Source organism: Canis aureus, chromosome 5 (genome assembly GCF_053574225.1).
Source record: "Canis aureus isolate CA01 chromosome 5, VMU_Caureus_v.1.0, whole genome shotgun sequence".
In the NCBI taxonomy this organism is placed as follows: domain Eukaryota; kingdom Metazoa; phylum Chordata; class Mammalia; order Carnivora; family Canidae; genus Canis; species Canis aureus.
The window spans coordinates 20,035,499-20,062,497 of NC_135615.1; the positions used below are offsets into that span (position 1 = coordinate 20,035,499).

The 26,999-nt window shown below is 39.9% G+C and overlaps 1 protein-coding gene across 1 annotated transcript; it reads left to right on the forward strand.

The window, feature by feature from the left end:
• The first annotated feature begins 4,165 nt into the window (after positions 1-4,165).
• On the forward strand, positions 4,166-26,546 carry HACD1 (3-hydroxyacyl-CoA dehydratase 1). The gene is made up of 7 exons (XM_077897051.1): positions 4,166-4,428; positions 13,746-13,863; positions 14,046-14,064; positions 14,141-14,229; positions 17,375-17,496; positions 21,463-21,641; positions 24,731-26,546. Exons 1-7 carry the CDS (start codon positions 4,166-4,168, stop codon positions 24,811-24,813), a joined length of 873 nt encoding a protein of 290 aa, XP_077753177.1. The 3' UTR covers positions 24,814-26,546.
• Positions 26,547-26,999: the final 453 nt, after the last annotated feature.

Sequence of the window (26,999 nt, forward strand, 5' to 3'; positions counted from 1 at the left end):
AAATCTATACATACACAGATAACTAATTTTTGACAAAAGTACAAAGGCATCTCAGTGGATAAAGGATACATTCTCAACAAATGGTGCTGAACACTTGGATATCTATAAGCAAAAAATATGAACTTCAATCTGGATCTCATATACAAAAATTAACTCAAAGTGGATTATAAGCGTAACTGTAGAACTACAAACTATTCATCTTCCACAAGAAAATTGCACAAAATCTTTTGTGAGCTTGGGTTAGGCAAAGATTCTTAGAGATGACACTAAAAACACAGTCTATCAAAGACAAAATTGGTAGATAGAACTTTACCGAAATTAAGATTTGCTGTTGGAAAGACATTGTTAAGAGAATGAAAAGCAACCCACAAACTGGGAAGAAATATTTGCCAATCATATATTTGATAAAGGACTTAGATCCAGAATCTAGAGTACTCTCAAAATTTATTTACAACACAGATGCACCACTAAGAAATGGGGAATAGATTTGAAAAGTCCCTAAAGCAAAGAAAATATACAAGTGACAAACACATGAAAAGAAGTTCGGCATCATTAGCCATTAAGGAAATTAAAACCATAATAAGATAACACAACATATCTTAAAATATGCAAAATCTAAGACTGACCATACCAAGTATTGGCCAGGATAAGGAGCAACTAAAACTCATATATAGCTGTTTCCCTACCTCAACTTTCTGTTCCCTACCTGGAAATAGTTCTACCCCCATTTCCTTCATTCCTACTGAGAAAGAAATGTCTTTTCTCTTTTTGAAAACTAATTCCTCCATCTATCCTCTTACTCTCTTATCTTCCCACAGTCAGAGGGATTTTGCTCCATAAATAGCCTATTTCACATAGACAGTCTCTCCCTATTCAATGGCACCTTCACTTCAGCAAATAAACAAAACCCTTTCTTTGATTCTGTTCTGTCTCAAGAGATCTCATTCATTCATTCCCTTGTTCATTCTGATCACCAACCCAATTCTGGCCTTTCTTATTCTCTTCTGGAGGACGACTGATCTCATTTCCTGCCGCCTAATTTTCTTCAAAAAGAGGTTTCTTTAACATGATTCTCCTCCACACAAGTCTTTAGTAGAAGTTCAATTCTACCTTTTAAAATAGAGTGGTTCTTGACACTTCTATTCAGTCCTTCTCCTGATCATTTTAAATTTTAGTCAAACCACACAATTCACTTTTCCTCAAGCTTGTTGGCGTGGCCTGTCTTCATTGTTCCTGGTGAGCACTCAGCCTGCCTCTTGCAATCTGTCTGTTGGAATAAAATATTCAATGGCAATTTCTCGCACAAAGCCTTTTCTAATCTCCCAAATTACATTTCCTGACAGCTCTTTAAATACCATAGCACTTTGTGATCCAGTTTTCAAATTTATTTTACTCCACATGTTGATGGACCTGTGAATTATTTTCACAGTAAGAGGTTACTATGAATAAAGCTGCTATGGACATTTGTGTCCTAATCTGTGTGAACCTGTTTTTGTTCTCTTGGCTAAATAACTAGCAATGCAATTGTTGGGTCATATGGTAAGCCAGCGTTATGACCATCTTTTAAAGAAATGACCAAATTGTTTTCCAAAGTGTTATTCTCTTTAGCCATATATGAGAATTCCAATTGCTCGACATCCTTGACAACATTTAAAATATTAGGTATAGTGATATCTCATTGTGGGTTTGATTTACATTTCTCTAAAAACGTAAGGTTGGGTGTCTTTGCGTGTGCTGTTGTTATTTACATATCTTCTTTGCAAAGAATCTATTCAAATTTTTGCTCATTTTTAAAAAGTTGTGTTATTGCATTGTGAAGATTCTATATACCCTGGATACAAGTTCCTTGTCAGACACATGTATTGAGAAAATCTTCAACTTTTAAGTGTTGTCCTTGGAATTACAAAAGTTTATGTTTTGACAGTTTTGTCTTCTCCTTTATGATTAATGCTTTTTCTGTTATCGGATCTAAGAAATCTTTGCCTTCTCCAAGACCATAATGAATCTCTTTTCTTCTATAAGCTTTATAGTTTTAGCTTTTATGTTTAGGTCAATGATCTATATCAAATTAATACTTGGTGTATGGTATGAAGTAAGGGTCAAGTTTTTTTTTTTTTTTTCATGTGGATATCCAGTTATTTCAGCACAGTTTGTCGAAAAGACATACCTTGGCATCTTTGCGAAAAATCAGTTGACCATATATATGACCATATATATGGGCCTGACTCTATTCTGTTTCACTGATTTGTCTACCCTTATGCTTACCACAGTCTTATATAAAACTGTGGTTAATACTGTTCTGAAAACCAGTGGGTATGTGCCTCAACTTTGTTTTTCTTATGTATAAATTTTAGAGATAACTTGTCAAATTAAAACAATATATATTCTGTTGGCATTTGGGGGAGAACTGACATTTTAACCATAACATCTTCCAATTCATCTTCCAATTCCAATGGTTTCCAATGTATAGCCATTTAGTTAAGTCTTTAATTTCTCTCGGCAGTGATTTATAGCTTTCAGTATACAGATCTTACGGGTTTTGTTAAACTTACCCTTAAATATTTCATCTTTTTGTTTGCTGAGCATTAAATGGTTTTATTTTTAATTTCAATTTCCAGTTTTCTTTTCTAGTATGTAGAAAACAATTTTTGTTACATTGACCTTGTAACCTGCAACTAGTTCCCGTGGCTTTTCTGTGGATTCCTTAGGGCTTTTCTAATTATACAGTGTTGTCATTTGTAAATAGTTTTATTTTTTCCTTTCCAATTTAAATGTCTTTAAAAAACAGTCACTCATTGTTTTCATCAAATGTGAACATTTTCAGCCATTATTTCTTCCCCAGGAACATCTCAGCCTCCTCCTCCCTTATTGGAATGTCTTCCTCAAAATTATCATTTCCCAAGCAGGCCGGTAGTGCCCCCCTGGACAGGCGCCCAGAGCCCAGATCTCAACAAAGGAATGAGTCCTTCTTTCTCCCTTATGGTGACCTCTCCCAAGTTCTCTTCTGCGTAGAAATTACTCCATACCCGGAGGAGCTACTGGACTCGTAGCTATGTGGTCCCCTGCCCAGGGCCAAGCTCAGGTTCCAGCAGCACAGCTAACAACAAGCAGGTCGCTTCCACAGGCCTGAGCAGAAATTTCTCTTGCTGGATCAAGGGAGATCCGAGTCACCAGAATGGTGCTAACATGCTAATTTGGGGGAAGGGGGTGGGGTGGGCAAAACTGCTTCAGACCTGTAAGTGATTTATGTGGGTGATTTAAGTGTGGGTGATTCCTAAGTGTGAGACTTGCATCTCACAATAACCCACGACACAGGTTTATAAATCATTCCCACTAAGGAAACTGAGGCACAGAGAAGTTTAGGTGCCCCCGTTCACAAGCTTGTAAGACTGGGGGAGCCAGGAATCTGGGGTTTGAATTTCAGTAACCCGACTCCAGAGCCGGCTTTCCCAACTGTGCGCTTTAAGGGGAAAGAGCAGAGAGCTACTGGGAGAACGCACGGGCGTTTGAGGGAAGATACGGAAAGGAAAGGGATGGAGTGGAGAGCAGCGGTGGTGGCGGCGCAGCTGCAGCTTGCCCGCAGGGGCCCCAGCGCGTCCCCTTGGGTCTCTCGCCAGGCCCTCCCGCTCCAGCTCCCCTCTCGCCTCCGCCACGGCGCCGCGACGGCTTTAGGGCCCCGGCCCCGGGGAACCCACCCGAGGGAGGCGATTCTGCGTGTTCCCCCCTGTACACGCCCCACCGGCCGGCAAAAGTGAAACAGACGCAAGTGGGCGACTCCTCCCCCGAAGGTGTTGAGGCGTGCTTGGCGGGAAGGTCGCCCTGCCCGTCCCCCTGCCCACACGGTGCCTTCCCACGGGCTGGGCGGGGCAGGGCCTCCCGGCTCCAGGTGCGCGCCGTCCGCCCCGAACACACGCCCCAGCCGGGCACAGGGCGCGAGCGCGCGGGACGCCCCGGACGGAGACGCGGACGGCTTTCTGCGGGGGCCCGCGGCAGCCCCGAGCCCCCGCGCCCCCGCGCCCCCGCGCCCCCGCGCCCCGGCCGGGCAGCCAGATCCCCGCGCCGCGCGCGCTCCCGAGGGCCGGGGGCGGGGCGGGGCGGCCGGGGGCTCCCGCTCCTCCCCCTGGGGCGGCCGGGCTGGCGGCGCCGAGCCCCCTGCGCGCGGCACATGGGGCGCCTGACCGAGGCGGCGGCGGCGGCGGGCGGCGGCGGCGCTTCGGCTGCGCGCTCGGCGGGGCCCCCTCCCGCTCCCCTTCCCCCGGCTTCCACCTCCCCCGGGTGCACGGCCACCATGGCGTCCAGCGAGGAGGACGGCACCAACGGCGGCGCCTCGGAGGCCGGCGAGGAGAAGGAGGCCCCCGGCAGGCGGAGGCGCCTCGGCTTGTTGGCCACCGTCTGGCTCACCTTCTACAACATCGCCATGACCGCGGGGTACGTGCGCCGCCGGGGGCCCTGGCCTGCCTCCGTCCGCGGCCCCGCGCGGCTGCCCCCCGACACTCAGCGCTCGGGGCGCCGGCTGGGCTGCGGGCGCTCGCGGCGGCGCGGAGGGGGCCGGGGGGGGCGCGGAGGGGGCGCGGAGTGCGGAGCGGGGAGGGGGCCTGGGGGCGGAGGGGGCGCGGGGGGCCCGGGGGGCGCGGAGCGGGGAGGGGGCGCGGCCGGTGGCGCGGGGGAGGGGCTTGGGCGCCGCGGCGGCCGGCGGCGTTGAATGGAGCGGGGCGGGGGGGGCGGGGGGGGCGGGGGCCGGGCCCTGCTCGCCCGGCATTGCCTAATACGGTGCACGGCGTGGCGCGGCGGCCCGGGGCGCGGGCCGGAGGTTAAGTATAGACCCGGGCAGGAATGCGGGGCCGACCGGCGGGGGAGGCGGCTTCGGCCCGGCCGCCCCGGGCGCCGCCGCCTGCTGCTGCTGCTGTTGAAGAAACGCCTGTGTGCGGCGGCCCCGCGCCCGGAGCTGTCCCGGTGCCCGCTGCCCGCTGCCTTGCGCCGCACCGCGCAGCGCAGAGCGCTCTGAACCGCCAGTGCCGGCACGAGTGGCTTTGGGTTGGGTGTTTGTTTGCTTTCTCCCCTGAGCCCCAGAACTTCTTCCTGGGGACAGTATTCTCGAAACCCTGCCGCATCGGAGCGTGGCCCTCGAGCCCAGCATCTCTGTGGGCCGGTGCTTCCTGAGTCCCTGAACTCTTATTTCTGACTTTGAGGAGGCCTTACAAGTTGAGGTTACGCCACGACTAGCGCTCTTCAGAGAGCTGTCAAAGTGACACTTTTGTGTCGATCGCTTTGCGGGACCTGTTGGGAAAATGCTCTGTCTCTAAAACGCATGGTCTTTTTAAGAACTTACTGTCTCATGGTCACATGGAGTATTAATCCATAGAAGTGTGGGGGAATGTCTGGTGTCTTACACTCTCCCCGGGGCTTGTAGAGAAAGAATAAATAGTTTGACCCAGTACCGAGTCCCTATTAGGCGTTCGGTGTAACCCAGAATACCAAATACGGTTCACGAACAATACGAGGATTTACCATGTGCCAGGTACTGGGTTGATTACTTTAATTGTGCTATCTCAATTTTAGTTCTCTACCATCCCGTGACGGGGTGCATGATACTACATTTGACAGGTCAGGAAACTGAGGCACAAAGAGGTTAAGTATGTTGCTCAAGATCATGCAGCCAGCAGGTGTCAGACTTGGATTTCAGCCTAGACAGTCTGACTCCAGAGACCTGCTACTTCTTTGCCTTTATGCTTTACTGAATTTTATAATCTTGAAACAGAAAAATAATATACTGAGAAAAACTGGGGAATAGTTGAGTACCCACCGTGCGCTACTGTCTTTAGGGACAGTGGGAACTGATAGAATTTTCTCTCCCGTGATAGTCTTACGCGGTTAATATTTCTGGGAGACCTGCCTTTAACTGGTCTGCTGTCCCTTTCTACCCAGTGCACTCTCCCTTCTGAAAACCAGGTTAACCTTTTAAAAGTGAAAATCAGTGCATAACTCTAGTTAAAAGCCTTCAGTGACTCCCCATTACCTCTGCTGTAATCCAAGGGATTAGGCTATATGTCATTCAGGGCCCTTTGCAATTTGCTCCCCTATTTCCCATTCCAGTTTTACCGCGTTTGAAATCAGCTGTAACTCATAATGTGGGCAAAGCACCACACATTTTTATTTTCACCACTCTCTATGTTCTTGCTCAAGCTGTTCACTCTTCATATAATATCCTCCTTGTTCCTCGTATGATATCTAAATCAAGCCATCCTCTGAAGGTTTCTAGGTCTCCCACCCTATCTGGAACAGAATTAAATGCTCCCTCCTTTGTGTTCTCACACTTCCTATCTTTCCTACCTGCCCAGCAAATTACTGCGTGTCTGAAACTTATCTGTCTCCCTGCCTATTTTGGGAAGGTCACTTTTCATTTTCATCTCTGTTTAAAAGCAAGGTAACCAAAATGGAATAATCCATTGTAACTTTTTGGAGGCTTTCTAGAGTCCTTGAGATTTGAAGAAGGAATAGGATTGGCATATGTGGAGGGTAGATATTTCAAGTGAGATAAATTCTAGAAATAGGCATGAGATGCAAGAAAGCTTGGTATATTCTCTTGACCTATCTGGAGGGTGATGTTGGAGAACAGTGGTAAATAAGGTTGTGGTCTGTAAAGTGGGACACCGAGGTATACATTGAATAGTATGGATAGCAGAAGGTTAGCTGAGGTGCTTTTTGTTCATTTACCTTGCTTATTTTGTTTTTCTCTTTTAGCAGAACTCTGAAGTATGTTAAATTTTTATAATAGTTTTGAAAACAATAATAGGTGAGAAGTCTTTACATAAATGTAGAAAAAGAACTTGCCTAATTCTATAAGCTTAGCATGACCTTTTGTTTTTTGTTATCTTTAATGTGAGTATCTAACTTCCTTCAGGCTTTCACTCAAATCTCCATTTTTAGGGCGGCCTTCCTAGCTCTCTTCATGCAGAAAGCATATACCCCATTATGCTATCATTCCTCCTGCCTGCTTTGTTTTTCTCATTGCGCTTATTGTCATAAACGTAGTAATTTGTCTTGTTGCTTATTGTCCTCATGTCCCCCATTAGAGTGTCACCTCCTAAATGTACTTATAAAGCATTGTAGTTAGGGTGTCTGCCCTATTACATATTCTACTTTCACCTAATATTCTACCAAATATTTCTGCATAGTTTTCATAAATGTATTATTTCATGGCTATAGAAGAGTGTATAGAGTTAATGCACAATAACAGATTAGATCATTCCCTCAATGACATTTGCTTTTACTTGTTTCTTTTAAATTAGTTGCTTAGGATAAATTCCCAGGAGTGGAATTACACCTTTAAAGGATGTGAGGATTTTTATGGTACTTGTTCATAACAGGTACTTGACCAGAGAAGTATTTCTCTCTCTCTCTCTTTCTCCGTCTCTTATTTTTTTTTTTTTTAAGACTTTTGAGCCTGTATGTGTCAAGTGCATCATCCTTGGTCAAATGAGAGACATAAGATAAATATTTTAGGCTCTGTCCTTGAAGAAGTGTAACCCAGGGGCATTTGTATATTGCAGTGAAAGAATGAGATAAGTGCTCGACAGAGGTGACAGAGGTGACAGGTCAGACAGGTAGAGGGAATCAGAGAGAGCTTTGTGGTGAAGATCATAGCGTTTCAACTGAGCTTTGAAGGATGAGTAGGATTTGATAGGCACGAATGAGGAAACAGCGTGACTTAAGGTACAGAGATGTGACATTCCTAGACATGTTGCTGAGGTGATCGCAATTGGGCCTGAAGTGTGTGTGTGGGGGTGAAGCTGAATGGGAAGCCTGGACCATTGCACAGGGCCTTAAACGCCTGGCCAACATGTTTGGGTTTTAGTCTGTAAATACCACAATGAGGTGTTGGTTAAAGGCAGTATTTTACTCCTTTTTAGCTCAGAGGACTAGTAACCTCAGAGAAGTTACTTAACCTCTCTGACCTTGAGTTTTCTTATCTGTAAATTAAAACACTACTTTGCTAGATTATTACAAAGAATAAAAAGATCATGGATATGAAGTGATCAGTAAGGTGGTTGATAGACAAAGAGAAACTATTTAAGATGTTTTCAGAGTATACATAGTGTGGGTTGTTAGAGCACCAAACCCGGGGTTCAGACATACTTTTCCCAAAATGTTAAATAGACATGTTTAATCCCTGAGGAGGGTAGTTCTGTTTTATGGACCTTGTTTATCCAACTTGTTTATCCATTCATCTGTTGATAGACGGTTTGGTTCTTCCCAATTTTTGGCTGTGACAAAGCTGTGAGCGTTCACGTCCAAGTCTTTGGACGCATGCTTTGGACATATGCTTTCATTTTTCTTGGGTGAATGTCTTTGAGTGGAATGGCTGGGTCAACAGTAGTCACATTCTTTTTTTTTTTTTTAAACTTTTTTCACGAATCTTTTTTTTTAATTTTTTATTTATTTATGATAGTCACAGAGAGAGAGAGAGAGAGAGAGAGAGAGAGAGGCAGAGACATAGGCAGAGGGAGAAGCAGGCTCCATGCACCGGGAGCCCAACGTGGGATTCGATCCCGGGTCTCCAGGATCGCACCCTGGGCCAAAGGCAGGCGCCAAACCGCTGCGCCACCCAGGGATCCCCCAGTAGTCACATTCTTGATTTCTTAAGAAACTGCCCAGCTTTGCCAGAATGATTATACCATTTTACAGCCCTGTGGGCAACGAATGAGAGCTGCTATACATCCTACCCACACTTGATATGGATCAGTCATTGTAATTTTAGATATCTAAGAGGTGTATTGTGTTATCTCTATTGTGATTTTATTTTGCATTTCCCTGATGACTGATGACGCTGAACATCTGTTTATGCATTTACTTACCAATTGTGTGTCTTTTCTGGCATAGTGTCTTTTCAAATCTTCTTTGCCCTTTCTTTTTTTTTTTTAAAGAATGAAGCTGTTTGATTTTCTATTACTGAGTTCTGAGAGTTTTTTACATGGTATGGATATAGGTCTTTAATCAGATATGTAATTTGTAAATATTTTCTCTTAGTTGTGGCTTGCTTTTTATTCTCTTCAAAGAGCAGGAGGTTTTATTCTAAATGGAATTCAGTTTATCTTTTTTTTTTTTTTTTTGGTGAACCTTTCAGTTTAACTCCATTGTCTCGAATGTCTATGTGCATTACCTTGAAACACATATTGGCTGCTAAATAAAAATTTTAATTTAGGAAAGGAGGTTTACAGGTGTCAGTGAACAATACATGAAAGTATGGATGTGGGGCGCAGTGGTTTGGTGCCGCCTGCAGCCCAGGGTGTGATTCTGGAGACCCGGGATCGAGTCCCACGTCGGGCTCGGTGTATGGAGCCTGCTTCTCTCTCTGCCTGTGTCTCTGCCTCTCTCTCTCTCAGTCTCTCTCTGTGTGTCTCTATGAATAAATAAATAAATAAAATCTTAAAAAAAAAAAAACAAAGTATGGATGCTATGAATGTCAAAGACCATCTCCTGTAGGAGCTTCCAAATGGTAGATTTATTGAAGGTATCAGGAAGAAATGACACTAGAATATCACCATTTTTCAGCAACTGCTGAAATAATGGATCTGAACAATGATCGGCAGTGAGTGCTAGCATCACAGACAAACGAGAGGGACAGCCAGAAGGTATGTGCTCTTTAGGGAAGTACACAACACAACTTAGGAATTAGCCTCAAATGTGACTCTATCTGACAAGCCAGGAACTGTCAACACGAAATAGAGGGAACAGAAGAACATAATAAATGACCCTGGATATCTAATTAGCAAAACCCAGACTGAGGGTAACTTTGCAGGACAAACCACTCAGTGTCCTGGACAGACAAATTTCACAAGAAAGAGAGGAGGAGAGATGAGATGAATGGAGAGGGAGGGAGGGGAAACCTATAGATTAAAAGAGTCGTTGAAAGGCATAGCAACTACTTACAACATGTGAACTTTATTTCAATCATGATTTTTAAAAATTATGAAACAATTGAGAAAATTCATAACCTGACTCTGTTTTGTGATCTGTTACTGACTTTTTACATGGGATGGTGGTATTATGGTAATGTTTATCAAAAGCTTTTTATTATGAATTAAACTACAAAATGTATGAGATTTCCTTCAAAACAATAAGGGGAAGGGATGGTGAGGAGAGAAGTGAATAGAGGCTTGGATGACACAGGATTGTCCATTAAGATGATAATGCTTGAATCGGGGGAGTGGGTATTTGGGGGTTCCTCGTACCATTCTCTGTATTGTTGTGTATGTGCGAAGTTGTTCATAATTAAAATCTAAAAAGAAGTGCTGGAATAAAAAAGATACAGGTGTAGAACTTGGTGTAACCAAGTTCCTTATGGAGCAGTTTGTCTCCAAGAAACTTCAGGAGTGAAAGAAGCACCAGAGACAGCTAGAAGAAAGCACTCCTCTGATAAGATTTTTCAGGGTCATCATAGCGTAGTGACATGGTAAGGAAGGCCTGGTGTTTAGTGAATTGTGGCACATACCTCCTGTTGTAGCACTATTTAGTTTTATCCACTTACTAATTTAATAGTTCTTTGAGGCAAGGACTAGGTTTTACTTATTTCTCATTTCTCAACATGTAGCACACTTTCTGGCTTAGCAATAAATGTTGAACGTGAAGATGAATGAGTTAAGCAAGCAAGCAGTCTTTTAAGTATAAAGCACACGTTTATATATTTTCCAAAGACAGTACTTTCTCAAGGACTGAGCATAGCTATCTCGGTTCATATTTGGATTATCAGTCGCTCTGGCCTATTTTTTAAAAACAGGATTTCTAAAAAAAGAATTCCCAATTGCAGAAGCTCTCATCGCTTTTGCATTTTTTTAAAATTACAATTGCTAAACTGATGAATGTAGGAAGTCTGAAGTTAGTTAAATGGAGGGTCCTTGTGGGAGACTTGACTGTCATCCTGTTGTGATGGTGGGCTTAGTGACCACTGATTAGTTCAGATTAGCTCCTGGCCATATTGACTGAAAATAGATGAGAAGTTAGGATAGATGTCTCCGTGGTCCTTTCTAACCTCACCCAGAGTGTTAATTTCTTTTATTTTGAACAAGTTTGTTATTGGTGTTAAAATAGTATACTAGGTGGTACAATACTGCCACCTATGGAACAGCAGTAAAATTTGTGACCATGTTATAACACATGGATTTTTATGTCTTGCTATTTCAAAAGAAAACTTGCTGTCTAAATGAATCCTTTAATGAACTCTTTGGTAGGTTAATAATTACCTCTCAAAATGATCTTTTTGGCGTTTTCCTTTTTTTTTAAAAAAGAGACAAATGTATGAAAAATGTAAATTTAAACAGCTTAATACACTTTTTCTTATTGTTAGTATAGGGACTTAGAATTGAAGATGGTGAAATCATAACACTTTAAACCTGGGAGGCATCTAAATCAGATTGGCCCAGCACAGAATTCACCCGTGGCCCTCATATGGGATGAAGCCATCAGTTGAATCCAGTAAAGCCAGGGTATCATGGAGAGAGAATAGCATGGGGGTTAAGAGACCTCAGAGGGTCTATTTTTCCCCAGCCCCATTGACTTTAAGACTTAGGGTAAGTCACTTGACATCTCTGCATGGTGACTGTCTCATCTACAACAGTGGCCCTCAAACCTTTTTGATAGCATACTACTATCAGTTAAAATATTTGAGCACAATTTTTATAACTTTTACTTATTTACTTATTTATTTTAAAGATTTTATTTATTTATTTATTTGAGAGAGCATGCATGGGCATGAGCTGGGGGGAGAAGGAGAAGTAGATTCCCTGCTGAGCACAGAGCCCTACTAGGGGCTTGATCCCGGGAGCCTGAGATCACAACCTGAGCCAAAGGCAAATGCTTAACTGACTGAGCCATGCATGCCCCCCTCTTTATAACTTTTTAAATTTACTTGTAATTCAAATATACCAAATACTATGATTAACTAATATCCCAAGGCATGTATATACCTAGAGCCAGACCAGTACAGCATCATGGCACAAGAGTATAGATTCTTTTTTTTTTTTTTTTTTTTTTAAAGAGTATAGATTCTAAGCAAGAGCTCACTGGTAGGTTTATATCCCAGCCATGTGACCTTTTCTGCCTGTTTCCTCTACAGTAAAATAGGATAATAGCAATCTCTACCTCACAGGGCTTTCTTGAGCGTGAAATATTAACATGTTAAATGTGCATTTAGAACCTTGTGTAGAATATTGAAAGCATTCTGAAAATATGTTATTATCAGCATTGTTGTTATCACTAACTTTTCCATCTTTCAGAGGTCTTGATAATTTCAGATTTTACCTGACTTCTTGTCACACCTCATAGGAACACCCCTGCTTTCCTCTCAGTGTGTGCTGAGGAGGAGTGGAAGTGCCCAGAGCAGAAGTGCCCGCTGCCATCTTCTTCTGTTGACCTTGTTGATCACATTTATCATATTCAATCACTAGTTCCTTTGTGGGGAATCTTAAGCCGTTTGTCCATTTTATGAGTGATCTTTAATTAAAAAGTTAAAACCGTGGCAGCCCAGGTGGCTCAGCAGTTTAGCGCCGCCTTCAGCCCAGGGCCTGATCCTGGAGACCTGGGATCGAGTCCCACGTCGGGGCCCGCTTCTCCCTCCGCCTGTGTCTCCGCCTCTCTCTCTCTCTGTGTCTCTCATTAATTAAATAAATAAAATCTTTTAAAAAAAGTTAAAACCGTATAATAATGTATTTCATAAACCCATGTAAGTAGACACTTTGGAGACCACCAAATTAAAAGCCTGGGTTAGGTACTCATTTCCAAGGTTGTGTTACTAAAGATTTTAAAAAGTTACAGATGGCGCAACTTTTTAAAACTTGAAAGTGCTCTTAAAATTGTGACAAATTCAATTTGTCTTTAGCGGATTGAATATAAGGTGAGAAACTCGATCTCCACAGGTGTAGCTTGTGTATGAAGTGCCGGTAATTCACAGCATAGAACCTCTGTCATATAGAAATAGAAGTTGAAAAGGGAAGGCATATGTATTTTGTATTTTGTCCTTTTGTAAAGCAAACTCTTTGAAAGCAGGCCCAGATCAGACCTTCTATATGTACACCTTCTGTGGTGATACAATTGTGGTAATAACAATTGTTATTATTTTGTGCAAATTGTAAAAAAATTAAAAAAATAAAAAATATGAACGATCTTTATTTATACTTACATGTAAATATATACTATATATTTAGATTTTTAAAAATATTTTCTTTATTCATGAAAGACCCAGAGAGAGAGGCAAGACATAGGCAGAGGGAGAAGCAGGCTCCCTGTGGGGAGCCCAATGCGGGACTTGATCCCAGGACCCTGGGATCACAACCTGAGCCGAAGGCAGATGCTCAACCACTGAGCCACCCAGGTGCCCTATACTATATATTTCTGTATGTACACACACACAGCTTTTTACCATAAGAAATATATAATTATGGAACGCTTTATAATGACCTCAATTGGGTATATAATTTCTTCAGTCTGTCAGTTCACCTGCTGAAACCAAACATGAAATGGACATTGACATTTGAATCCAGTTGATCTCCAATATGTTCTATTCATCCCCTCGAAGAAGGGTCAGTGTAAAAACCATGTCATTTTTTCCAGTAGGTTTTGTTAAAAAGAATAATGAACTGAGAATGTAATAAAACATACATATTATTACTATGAATTATGCCATTTCCTTTCAGGAAGATCACTGGTATTCATTTTTATAGAACTTTACAAAACACTTTTATTTTTTCTAGGTGGTTGGTTCTAGCTATTGCCATGGTACGTTTTTATATGGAAAAAGGAACACACAAAGGTTTATATAAAAGTATTCAGAAGACACTTAAATTTTTCCAGACATTTGCCTTGCTTGAGGTAAGTTTTCAGTGATGCTGTTTTTCCATTGTACTATTTATTTGAAAAATTATTTGTTGAGCAAAATCAATCTTATTTTTCTGATGACATATATCACCTTCAAATTTGTAGAAAACCAGCATTCACGGGTTTATTTTATGTTGCATGCTATTGACTTGTGATTTTTTTTTATTTGCTTACAGATAGTCCACTGTTTAATTGGTGAGTTTCTGATTTAATTTTTATAGTCGGTATAAATTGCCTTTAGGGCAATGGTTGACTTGTTTTTCTCTTTAAGGGATTGTACCTACTTCTGTGATTGTGGCTGGGGTCCAAGTGAGCTCAAGAATCTTTATGGTGTGGCTCATTACTCACAGTATAAAACCAGTAAGTGACACTAACACTTTCTCTTTGTGAGCCTGCAGGAAAGCTTTTTTATTAATAGGAATCTAAAATACCAATGTTGCTATAATTCAGGAAGCAGAACCACTAGACAAAAAAGGGCTGAGTTTGGATTTAGGTGTGACTGTACATTGACTTAGCACATTAGTAGAATGACTTTGAAACACAAGCAAAACTAAATATTCATATCCATATTCTATTCTCCTCTGATGTTTCCCAGTTTTAAAAATTAATATTCATATTCTGTCAAACGGCGGAAAATTTTATATGGATATATATTCTCTTTGATTATGTATTGAAGTCGCCGTATAAACAGTATATTTTTCCTCATTCGCCATGGAGTATTGTAGCAACAGGCATAAAAAGCAAATGTAGTTTCATAGATCTGAGCAAACGGGAAAGACTAAATGAAAAGTTGGAAGGGCTGAGGAACTTAGGGGAAATTAGCATATTATTTATTGAGGCATGACAGGAGACAGACCTGAATCTAATTAATGGCTTAAACCCTTCTAGACAAACAAACACCATGCTCGCTATGTGAAGACACTGGGCCTTTTAAACCCATGACAGAAACATTTCCCAGATGGGCCCTTCTGACCTTCCGACAGCCTCCAGCGTCTCCTGTCTACTTGAGGACAGATCTCTGGCCTCCTTTCCATTCCTGAGATGCCTTTCTTGTCCTTAGTCTGCTTGACATGATACCTCACTCCCTTCCCCTGCCTGCTGGACGTCCTGGCCCCTGTCTGTGTGGGGACAGATCCCTGCCCTTGTGCCCTCTTTCCACTCTGCACGTTAGCCGTCCTGACTAGCGTCTCTCACTGGGCTTCCTCGGCCCACCTGGCCCCTCACGAGTGACTGCCATGCACTTAGCAGTGAGCGCATGCCACGTGCAGAACCAGACTCATTCAGATCGCCACGTGCTTTACAAGCAGGAGTCGGACATAAACAGAATCAAAGAAAGACTGTTCCAGACAGTGAGTGACTGTAATAGCTGGGCCAGGACTACAAAGAGTCTGAAGACGGAGGAAGAAGAAAGACCAGACAGGATGGCCAGCGTCAGCTGCAGAAAAGAAGTCAAAGAGATTCTAATGGGTTGCCAGTGCCCAGGAGAAAAAAAGACCCACCTGCTCTTTTTTATCCTCCAAAGGATCTCTGTCTTAGTATTACTACTCAGTTTTCTCAAACAACAGTTTGTTTCTGGCACCATTCCGCTCCTCGTTATTAATTCAGCCAACATTTATTCAGTGCCTTCTATACACCTGACACTGTGCTTATGTCTGGATTTATTTGAAATGGATAGGGCACTTCCAGCTATGGTGGGTACTGGTTGGGGGGGGCAGTCAGATGTTGAATCATTCAGCAAACACTAACTGCACAACTGTTCTATGCCTGAGACTATGCTAAGGATCTGACAGTTAATAATAGAAATACAGTTCCTGCCTCGTGGATCCTGTAATTGGGAGAGACAGTAAGCGAGTAGTTGCACAAATACAGTTGACCATGAACACCATGTGTTTGAACTGCATGTGTTCGCTCATAGATTTTTCTTTTTATAGATTTTTTCTGATACGGTACAATACGATAAGTGTATTTTCTCTTGATTTTTAGATAAAATTTTCTTTTCTCTAGCTTGCTTTATTATAAGAATATAACATGTAATACATATAACATGTAAATATGTGTTCACATGTAAACATGTGTCAACTGTTTCTATGTTATTGATAAGGCCTCTGGTCAACAGTAGGTTATCTTCTGTTAAGTTTTTGGGGAGTCAAAACTTTTGTACAGGTTTTTTGACTACGCAGCAGGGGTTGGTGCTCCTAACCCTCATGTTGTTCAGGGGTCAACTATAATAATTTCATTATATTAGTTTTAGAGCTTTGAAATAAGAAATGAATATGTTTCAGGCAGCCCCGGTGGCGCAGCGGTTTAGCGCCGCCTGCAGCCCAGGGTGTGATTCTGGAAACCTGGGATCGAGGCCCACATCGGGCTCCTTGCATGGAGCCTGCTTCTCCCTCTGCCTGTGTCTCTGCCTCTCTCTCTCTCTCTCTCTGTGTGTCTCTCATGAATAAATTAAATAAAATCTTTAAAAAAAAAAAAAGAAATGAATATGTTTCAAAGTGTATCTGGGGACTTAGCCTGGCCTAGGAGGGAAGGAAGGCTTCCCTGTGGAAGAGATGTGTAAGGAGAGTCGAGAGCACCAGTGGATACACAAGTCAGGCAGGCAGACTTTAATACAAATTGACAAGTGTTAGAATATGGACATGAAAAAGGAAAGTGAGCAAGTAAATGGTCAGGGCAAAAGGTGGGACATGGGAAAAGGTTTCCAGAGGGCGTGATGCTTTAACTGGATCTTACAGGGTGAGAAATAGGGTGGTAACTAATAAGGGAGTAAGTAGCGTTCTAACTGGGGGGAAGAGCGTATTCTGGAAATAATACAAAGTTGGTGTCACTAGAGAGAGAGGCGGTAGTGGGAAGTTGAACAGATGAAGTTGGAGAGATTTCTGAGCTCAGATTGATCGTCGAGAACCTTGAATACAATCCTTTTCTCCTGTTAGGCAGCAGGACTGCCAAAGAAGCTTTTAAATCACAGGACCACTGCTTCCAAATGCATTTTTGTTTGTTTTGCTTTTAAGAGAAGACTTTCATCCATGAAGAGAATAACGAGTGGAGAGACTATTTATTTAGAAGGCTGTTAGAGTAGTCTGGGTGAGAGACCATGAGGCCCTGAATTCAGATGGTGGTAATAGGACAAAAGGCGAATGGGCAGGTGCAGTAGCTGGTGCTCCAGTAGGATGGGTACAGCCAGACAAGCCATAGAAAGTTGGGGCATCGGATTGTTCCCACTCTGGTTTTGAGGGGCTGATGTCCTAGGATGGTTACGTCAGCGGCTGGAGAGAAGGCTGAGAAGGAGAAACCATTAGAAATTTGACCATTTCTGTGTCTAGGACATATTTGTGCGTGTCATGAATTACGTAACGGTGACTGTGTTGAGGTTTCTGTCTTGCCTCTGTCTACCCCTGACATTCCAGTGTAATCAAAGACACATAGTAAATAATTAAAGTATATTCTTCGTGGAGAAAAATGTTCAAGGTTGAACGACACTGTGGATTTCTCTGTGATTCTGCAGATCCAGAATGAGGAGAGCGTGGTGCTTTTTCTGGTCGCGTGGACTGTGACAGAGATCACTCGCTATTCCTTCTACACATTCAGTCTTCTCGACCACTTGCCATACTTCATTAAATGGGCCAGGTGGCGATGTCTTGCAGTTTAGTTTCTGACTAGTGCATGCGTGTTTTCTGTGCTGAGCTAACACCAGAGAAGGAAAATTTGTGTCTTAGCTCCATGATGCCAGGATGCTGGGTGTTTTGGTTTTTGTTTTTTTGGGTTTTTTTTTTTGCTCTTAATAGTATTAAAACTTGAATTCTAAAGTCTTAATTTAATGACCAGAGAGAAATCATATTAATGTATTTTGATTTTGAGTAAAATCAGTGCCAGACAAGTTAGATCAGTATCCTTACCCAACCTGAATTGGTCATTCATTTTTCTCTGAAAGCAAAATATACAATATTCTTTAATCATATTAGGTAAATTCTGTGCCAAAATATGGCATTTTGTCTGAATGACTTAAATTATTTTAATAATTAGTATCCACAGTTTTTAGTATCTTATGTATACAGTGTCAGCTTCTTTGGTGTCTTAAGTAGCAGAGACAGACATTTTTAAAAGTCACACTTAAGCTGTATTTTTTGGAATGTGGACAAAATATGTATTTCAAGGGTTCTAAATGTATATATCCTAAAGAAACAATTTTTAAGGCAAAAAGATTTTTTTTTAAAGTTTGAAGTCCTTGAGCAGCTGATATTTTACAGTTATAAAAGCAAGACTGTTCTTTGAAGAACAGATCATAAGCCAGCATAGATTTGTTCCTTTTGTTCTCGGTGTTATACTCACATTCACAACAATACGTGTTGTGTAACGACGGCATACCTGAGATGCAAGTTTGAACACAAGAAAAGCTCTGTCCTCTCAAGACGTAAGAGACCAAAAAATAAAACCACTAACAGACATGTGAGATGCCAGATAGTGGGAAGTTGCAAGGAGACAATTTGGGTAAGAGGGCTGTATCCCGTCTGTGTCTGTCTCCTACATGTCTGTTCCACATGGGTAAGGTAAAAGGGTTTGAGGATATTTTCATTCTTTAAATTGTTTTGTTAAACTACATAAGTAATATGTTTTCACTGTAAGAAGCTCAAAAAAGTACAGAAATATATAGAATCAATATGGAAATTTCCTATTTATACTCCTCCCTCACCTACTCCCTTTCTTGGAGGGAAAAAGTTTAGAGTTTAACCATCCAGACTTTTTCGTATTGACAAAACTGAGCACACAAACATGAGTTTCTAAAAACATAAGCAGAATGACATTATATTTTCTTTTTGTTTATATCTTGGAGCTTTTATTTTTTAATCAAAGCAGGAATATTTAGATCTAGCTATAACCTAATCCTGCCCAATGTTCTATAGTATGACATACCACTTCTCTGTTGCCAGAATTTAGATCATTTCCAGTTTGCTAATATTATAAATCCTGTTTTGAGATATTATAAACAATACTATATCCATATTTCTAGTTTTTAAAATTCTGATATTTAGATTAACACATTCCTAATTTGTTTGAAGGTAACATACAACCAGTGTCAGATTTGTTTTTACTGCGCTACTGTTTATATATTTTAGGTTGATTTTATTCTTACTGTAACTGAACACTTTTTCACTTTTGAGTAGTTGGGCCTTTCACACAGTTGGCAGTTTGGAGTATCGCCGGACTAATCCTAGAATGCATCTCAGTGCATCTCGTGTCTTGCATGACCTCAGTCTTCTGGATCTCTAGCACCTTTGAAAATACTAATTCATGATATAATCTCATTTGCCATATAAAAAAAATTTATTTGCAGAAGATAATGATCTTCAATGTTTTGTCTGTCTGCCTTTTGGAATGCATTTTGCATGTCTTGAATTTCTGAAAAAGTTCAAAACATGTTTAAATTTGCTGTTTAGAAATCCTTTGTCAATTGCATTAGTGTTAAACCAAGTACTGTAAGATCTTTCAACTTTGAAATGCACATGTTAGCATAATACATGTCAGTTCATCATAATCATGAGTAATTGTATTTCATGTCAAAAATCTTAAAAGATCCCGGCCATTTATATATATTTGCCAACCTTATTAAAAAACCCAAAATAATATTTGTATTTATATTCAAATGTTGAAGCTGTCATTCTCAAATAGAACTTTACAATAAGAATGACTTCTTATTTATAAATAGCTGGCTTTCTGTGACTAGTTTGAATATACTTCAATTCCATTTATGTGTTAGAAATGTTCCTAGAAAAGTCCACTGAATAGGCACTTATATGTTGTTATGTTTTATGTTAATTTATGTTTTAATTTCAAAAATGCATTCCCTTAAAAATTTTTAGACAGCAATTAGGAATCTTTAAGGAGGAATTCTTTTTCTGAATAGGTAGTTAAATTGCTCATGCTGCCATCAAAACTTGCAGTTTTTTTTTTCTCTTCGCAGTATTAAAACAATCTTTTTAAAGTGAAAAGAAAGTGAATTATATACTTTGTTCTTAGTGCATTAAGAATAATCAGTGGCTGAAGGCTTTAAACTAGTTTATTCTAGGAGAGATATATTTTTTTCTGTTGAAGAATAGTGCTTCCAGAAAAATCATCGGAGAGTCACACAAAGTTGAAAAACTGTGTAACTAAGTTTAAAAGTTTTACTTGAGAAGGGATTAGAAAATGTTCAGTTATATGATCTTTATATTGAGTTAGGAAATTAAGATTAGAAACGAGTGATTTAAATAATATACAAAAAACTACACAAAACTAGTAATGATATACCCACGGCAAGGAGGGGATAGACAGGGACAGTAAAAGGATCATTCATCTTTTCTTTTACCCCTGAATTTATTTTGGCAACTACTTTTGTTTCCCTACCGTCTCTTACTGGTGTGTATCCTTGACATAAAATAAATAATAAAATGACTTTTAAGTTGCCTCCACATTTCTGCTATACTGATGATAAACTTAATATTTCTTTACCGATATCTTAATGCCAACAACATGATGAAATCAAATACAGATTAATTTGATTTCTGTCTTTTTCTACCAAGATTTTCACCTTTATTTTCTGTGGTAACTGCCTTGGAGAAAAATGATTTTCTTTAATGGAGAAGTGTTGTTGCCTTGGGTCCTTGAAGCTCTTCCTGCTAGAGGCCTATAGAGGCCTGCAGAGTGTTCCCCTCACTGTGGTCATGAATGATGACTGGTCCACTCTATGTGGGAGACCTTGCCACAGCCCAGATGAACAGGCTCTGATTCTGGATTTTGAATAGAACTTTCTCCACTCTGTTTTAAGCAAACTGACTGTTCCTTTATTGTGGGAATTTTCGAAACAACTTGTTTTACCTATTTTGTTATGAGAGCAGTTTTAGACAATATATTCATCAAGTACTGATAATTTAGTATTATTTATATATTAAATACGCTAAATATATTTAGTATATTTATATGTTAATATATAAATATATATTTAGTAGTATTTCAGTTTTCTGAAATAGTAATTAATTTTCTTTTAATTGGTAACTGCAAAGAGGCTTCCAAATGCCTCAAGAACCACTTTGGTAATTTTAAGATTTAGATATAAAATTAGGATTATAACTGGTCTTTTAAAGGACAGCACTTGATCAATAAATGCTGAAAGGAAAAAAAGAACAAACCACTCAGTTTTGATTCCAGGTGTTAAAGAAGTTACCTTTACAATACTTTATAATACTTATAGGTACTTTACAATATAGTATTTACAGCATTTACATCCTTTACAATATACACTACATATACATTGCTAACACATATACCACTGTTTCAGTACTGTAAAGTTGTCTTATTTTATTAATATCTTACCATCTAAAATAGAAACTGCTATGATAAAAAAGGATAATTAAATTTATAAGCAAATGATAATGTAGAAAAAAATTAACCTTCTGTGAGAGACACTGTAAATATGTGTGTTTTTAAGTTTAAAGACAGTAGTAGCCAAAGAATGATATCAACTCCAGTCATTATTCTTTTTTTTTTTTTAATTTTTAATTTATTTTTTCCATTTGTTATTCTAAAAGAGTAATTTTCTGGGGGTCTTTCTTTTTTCAGATACAATTTTTTTATCATCTTATATCCTGTCGGGGTTGTTGGTGAACTCCTTACAATATATGCTGCCTTACCATACGTGAAGAAGACAGGAATGTTTTCGATAAGACTTCCTAATAAATACAATGTCTCCTTTGACTACTACTATTTTCTTCTTATAACCATGGCCTCATATATACCATGTAAGTATGTGGACATTAGTACTCTGATTTAGCGTGTGCTGCAAACGTGTCTGTAAAAATATCATGGTACACTAGTTTAATAAGCAAGGAGACCTGATGGCTTACAAATACATCAAAACCTCTGTTCAGGGGCAGCCTGGGTGTCCCAGTGGTTTAGTGCTGCCTTCAGCCCAGGGCGTGGTCCTGGAGTCCTGGGATCGAGTCCCATGTCAGGCTCCCTGCGTGGAGCCTGCTTCTCCCTCTGCCTGTGTCTCTGCCTCTCCCTCTGTGTCTCTCATGAATAAATAAATAAAATCTTAAAAAAAAAAACCTCTGTTCAACCCCACATGTATTCATAATTTTAAATAATGGAAGAAAGGACTCTTTCCTAATTATAAGGAAATAAGTAAGTAAATAAATACACAAATGATTGCCTTCTCAGAATCATTTAAAGAGAAGCTGAATATGACTTTTTTTTAAAAAATGAGCACACATCAGCGAACCGTTTGCCAGCATTATTTATCTAAAGATAAACATTTTGTCCAAGAAAATATCAGGTCATTTCTGTCTAACCCTTGAGCATATACTTGGAAAAGTTATTTAGGAATACCTTTTAGTCTCGTGTGTGTTGCTCTACATATTAGAAAATAATGAAACTGCTTTCCTTAAAATATTTTGGATAACTCAACCCATTGATTAATTTCTCATCACCTCTTAAGAGTTGCTGTGAATTGATGAAGCTTTACTCACCTCACATAAATGCCAATAGTGGTATTTTTTTAGGTCAAATTTTGATAGTCACTAGCAGGGAATATGGGTAAAGCAGGGCTGTTATTTACCCTTCTCAATGAAATTGGAGACTGGTACCAGTGAGGGGAGAAAGAAAATAAGAAAAGTTTATAGTATCTAAGATCTGCATCGACATGATATTTAAGTAAAATGTAAAAAAAAAAATGTACATAAAATATTTTATGTAAAGAGAGTGAGCATTAAACTTGGCTAGTCCCTTGAAGCCTCCAACTTTTAAACTTTTTCAAAATCAAAGTTGCCCTGATGGTCACACTGTTTTCACTTCCCTCATCTTCAGTCATTTCAGCCTGACTCTCATCAGATTATCCACCAGGGGCAGTTCAGGAGGGCCCAGGGTGGTCACCCATAGGGCTTGTTTGCACCCTTTGCTTCCCCAGGATCTGGCGAGGGGCCCCAAGTGTGGAGCAGAGCAGGGCTGGCTTCTGTTCATATTGTAGCTCTAGGTTTGGGTATTGGATTCCCCTCTTCCTTACGACTACTGAGGCATCTCCACGGAAACCCAGGGCCCAACAGGTCATGGTTTGAAAATATCAAACCAATAACTTGGCTGTGTGTTTTCAGGTATCCTGGGAGACGTAGACTCTGGCCTGTGTCAATAGCAGCTTCTCAGTTCATCGTAGCTTTAAGTATGTTTTACCTGAGTATGTTTAGGCTTCTGAGTATGGTATGATGATTACATTTATCAAAATGGGTATACCTAAATTTACTAATTTCCTTAAAGATTTTTTTAAACATTATTCATGAGAGAGGCAGAGACACAGGCAGAAGGAGAAGCAGATTCCCTGCAGGGAGCCCAATGTGGGACTCGATCCCGGGACTCCAGGATCACGTCCTGGGCTGAAGGCAGACCCTCAACCACTGAGCCACCCAGGCGTCCCTGGTAGTACCTAAATTTAAAGAAATAAACTCTGTTGTGAATTTTTATTCCATTTGGACTAAGTTCCAAAAATTGTTCACCAAAGTTGCCTAAGCAAGATTCAGAGGCTTTTTTGGTTATTAAGTTAATTGGTTTTAATCCTGTCCATCATTCTCAGAAACATTTTTACGTTTGTATTGTTTATAGCTGCTAATTTGTTCATCCACTAACATTTACACAGTAAAGCACTATAATAGAAGCAAATTTGAAGTAATTCTTCAAATTTAAAAGGGCAGATGACCATTTATCTAACTGATTTAACACACACATGTAAGTGTGTTTTTAACAGAATAGCCGTATACCCAGCCGAGAGGGGCTCCTGTTCTGTACCCTGATTTAGAGGACCTATTCTGGCCCTCCTCTAATCACTCCTCCACCAGGCCTCCCCTTCTCCTTCTAGACCACATTCTAGAAACCTGGGACCATGGACTTTACTACCCCGAGGGCACTGACCATGTGTCTAGGGACTTCACAGAAGCCTTTCTCCTTCTGTTCTCCTGAGGAGTAAACCATGTCCTCAGTGTATGCTTCCCTGAGATCAAGGGGTAGCTGAGGGGCAGCTGTCTGTGAAGGGTATGGACAAAGCTGGGTTGTGTGGGCTTAGATACCTACATGTGTTCATGAGACCCCTCACAGTGCAGGACAGCCAACGGGCTGGAGAGAGGGGGGCAGTTTTCCTTGTGCTGAACATTCTGGCAGTGTTCCAGGTCATTATGAAAGTATATTTATCAAGATACTTAACTTTGCTAAAGAATCCCCAGCAGTTAATGGCATTACAGACATAGTGCAGGTTCAGTTCCAGACCACTACAATAAAACTAATATTGCAATAAAGTGAGTCAAGTGAATTTTTTGACTTTCCACTGCAAGTAAAAGTTAGGTTTACATTATACTGTAGTGTGTTAAGTGTGCAATAGCATCAGTGTGCACGCCTTGATTAGAACATATTTTATTTATTGCTAACTGCTCACCATCATCAGAGCTTTCAGTGATTCATTACCACTGATCACAGATGACCGTGACAAGTACAATAATAATGAAAAAGGTTGAAATATCGGGGGATTCCCCAAAATGTGACACAAGAGACGAAATGAGCAAATGGCTGTTGGAAGAATGGTGCTAGTAGACTTGCTTGAGGCAGGATTACCACAAACCTTCAATTTGTAAAAAACGCAATAAAAGGAGGCAAGCCTGTGAAACGTGTAGGCATATGGTGTGCAGGCCTCCTCTTGTACTCTTGGCCTGAGCTCTATAAATGTCCGGGGAAGGGGGGTGCTGTGGTGGGAGATGGTGTGCTTACCCTCAACAGCTGCTAACATAACATGTAAGAGGTTCCAAGTATAAATAATTTTCAACAGTATCCTTTGTCTTCTCTCTTCAAATAGTGTTCCCACAACTCTACTTTCATATGTTACGCCAAAGAAGAAAGGTGCTTCATGGAGAAGTGATTGTAGAAAAGGATGATTAAATGATCCCCCTGAACAAGGTGCTTTTTCCAGAATAACCAGGATTACTTGAATCCAAGTTTTAATAACAAGAATAAACAACTTTATGAAATATTACAGATTGTATGATTTCTTAGACTGTATAATCTGAGACGTGATATTTGCCAATATTTGTCTTCACATTGTGTTAGGTCCATTTTCTATAAAGAACTATGCAAGTATTTACTAGTATTTATTACCAACTCCTGGGAAGGTGATCGTTAAAATAATTGGGTGCATGACCTAGGGGGGGAAAAAAACCTTTTTAAAAATTTTTACTTTTTTTTTTTTGCAGCACATGCTCCAAGGTTTTTAAATCAATATTTACAAATTAGTTTAATGATTTAACATTGTTAACTTGCCAGTGGTATTTATGTGATATTTATAAATGAAAGTAAATGCAGAATTATAATGACTTGTTAATAATATATTGATGTTTCCTGAACCCAGATCTGTTTCCTACAAGTTATAAGGCAATATTTTTGATTAATAACCATTTTTGGGAGCATGGACATAATTTGCTTTGATAGAACTTTTGATATAGGTAAAGTAGCTGTATAATAAAAATATTCAAGTAGATGTCACAATTGGAAAATATTCTTTGAGTATGTGTCTAGGCTGTTAAAATTACATGTACTGCTAGGCAAATTTATTTTTATTTGGATTAACCTTCAAGGACAACCTTTTCAACTCTAAGGATTTTAAGGGATTAGAAAGAATGCAAGTGTATACTTTGCCTCACTTGTAAAAAACAAATAACATTGGGTCTGATCATAATGTTAGAACTCTGGCGGAGAAAGGCTTCTCTGCACCTGGAATCATCTAATAAAAATCATGTTATGATAATCCCCTTGTGATACTAAGGTAATGAAAAGTTTTGGAGTATGACCTGACAGACTCACTTTATTCTGAATTCCACTGAATTTCAAGCAAGAAGTCTTATAATAAAGTTCCTATCCTTGTGCTTAGTAGAAAGACATTACAAAAAAAAAAAAAAAGAAAGACATACAAAGATACTTTAATACTGCTTTAATTCTTAAGTAGGCCTTTTAAATATTTTTTCCCTTTACTTAGGTAAGGTATGCTGCTTTACGGACCCAGTTTAGAGACAGTATTAAATGTGTGACTTTAAGAGAAAAGGATTTTTTTTTTCCCTATTACGGTATGGAGGAGAATTTTGGCTTTAAATGTTCTGTATTGTGTTTACAATCAACATGTACATTACACATTTCAAAACTGTACCTCCTCAGTTTTCTTCATGTGAAAATTTGCAGTTCAGAATAGTTTTTGCAAACTATCATTTTAGGTAACATGATTTTTAAAAGGTGCTATTTCCTTTATTACATTTTAATATTTCTCTGCAGCTGAATGTTTTAACCAGCCCTGTGTATTCTCTGTATGAGGTTACTAATTCTTAAAATGCCAGTGTTCATTCTGCTCTCACAGTATTTGATCCGTTTTTATCTTGAATTTTTATATGGAAGAAATTTGGGGGGAGAGTTGTTCCCTTTGGTACCATAGTATGTATAAGAAGTTCATTTACATCTTGATCCTGTTAGATGCCTGTCTTATGAAAAATATTTTAAATGCTGTTCCCAAAACTTGTGTTAATTCAACCTGTACTCCCTTCAAGCATCTGTAATAACTCTTTATTTCCTTCAGTTGTAGAATATCCTGAAGTAGGAATTGTGATTAATAAAAACGAAAATGCATCAAACTATTTAGTGACCTTTGTTGGCATAGTACCCCTAAACTTTAAATTTAGTTTATCTTCAGTATCTTTGATACTCAACTAATTCTAAACTATCCTGTGTGTAGAAAACAAAGTGATTAAATGAGAGTTTGATTTGAGAGACAAAGTATTTGAAATTCCTTTGCACTTGTTTCCTGCGCCTGCACCTTTTAGAATTCTCCCCAAGTCTTCCCCACTTTCCTTTTTCAATAAGCAAACCAGGACATGAATCAAACCGAACTTCCATTCAATCCTGTAGCCCGCAGCATTGGAAAAACATTTATCAAGAAACTGTGATACTAGCAACTTTCATTTATATTAGGTGACATTCCACAAGATTCTGGCTGCTTTTCATTTTTCGTAGTCTTAAAGATTGATATATAATATGTACAGTGTGTGCAAGTCTTTTTTTCCTTTTCCTTTTATAGTCTTATTTTG

What these genes read in the sequence shown, in the direction of transcription:
- HACD1 (XM_077897051.1), top strand. Translation starts at nt 4,166, where the DNA reads ATGGGGCGCCTGACCGAGGCGGCGGCGGCGGCGGGCGGCGGCGGCGCT. An exon ending in AACATCGCCATGACCGCGGG is followed by an intron (nt 4,429 to 13,745) that starts GTACGTGCGCCG and finishes TATTTTTTCTAG; the next exon opens with GTGGTTGGTTCTAGCTATTG. An exon ending in TTACTCACAGTATAAAACCA is followed by an intron (nt 14,230 to 17,374) that starts GTAAGTGACACT and finishes GTGATTCTGCAG; the next exon opens with ATCCAGAATGAGGAGAGCGT.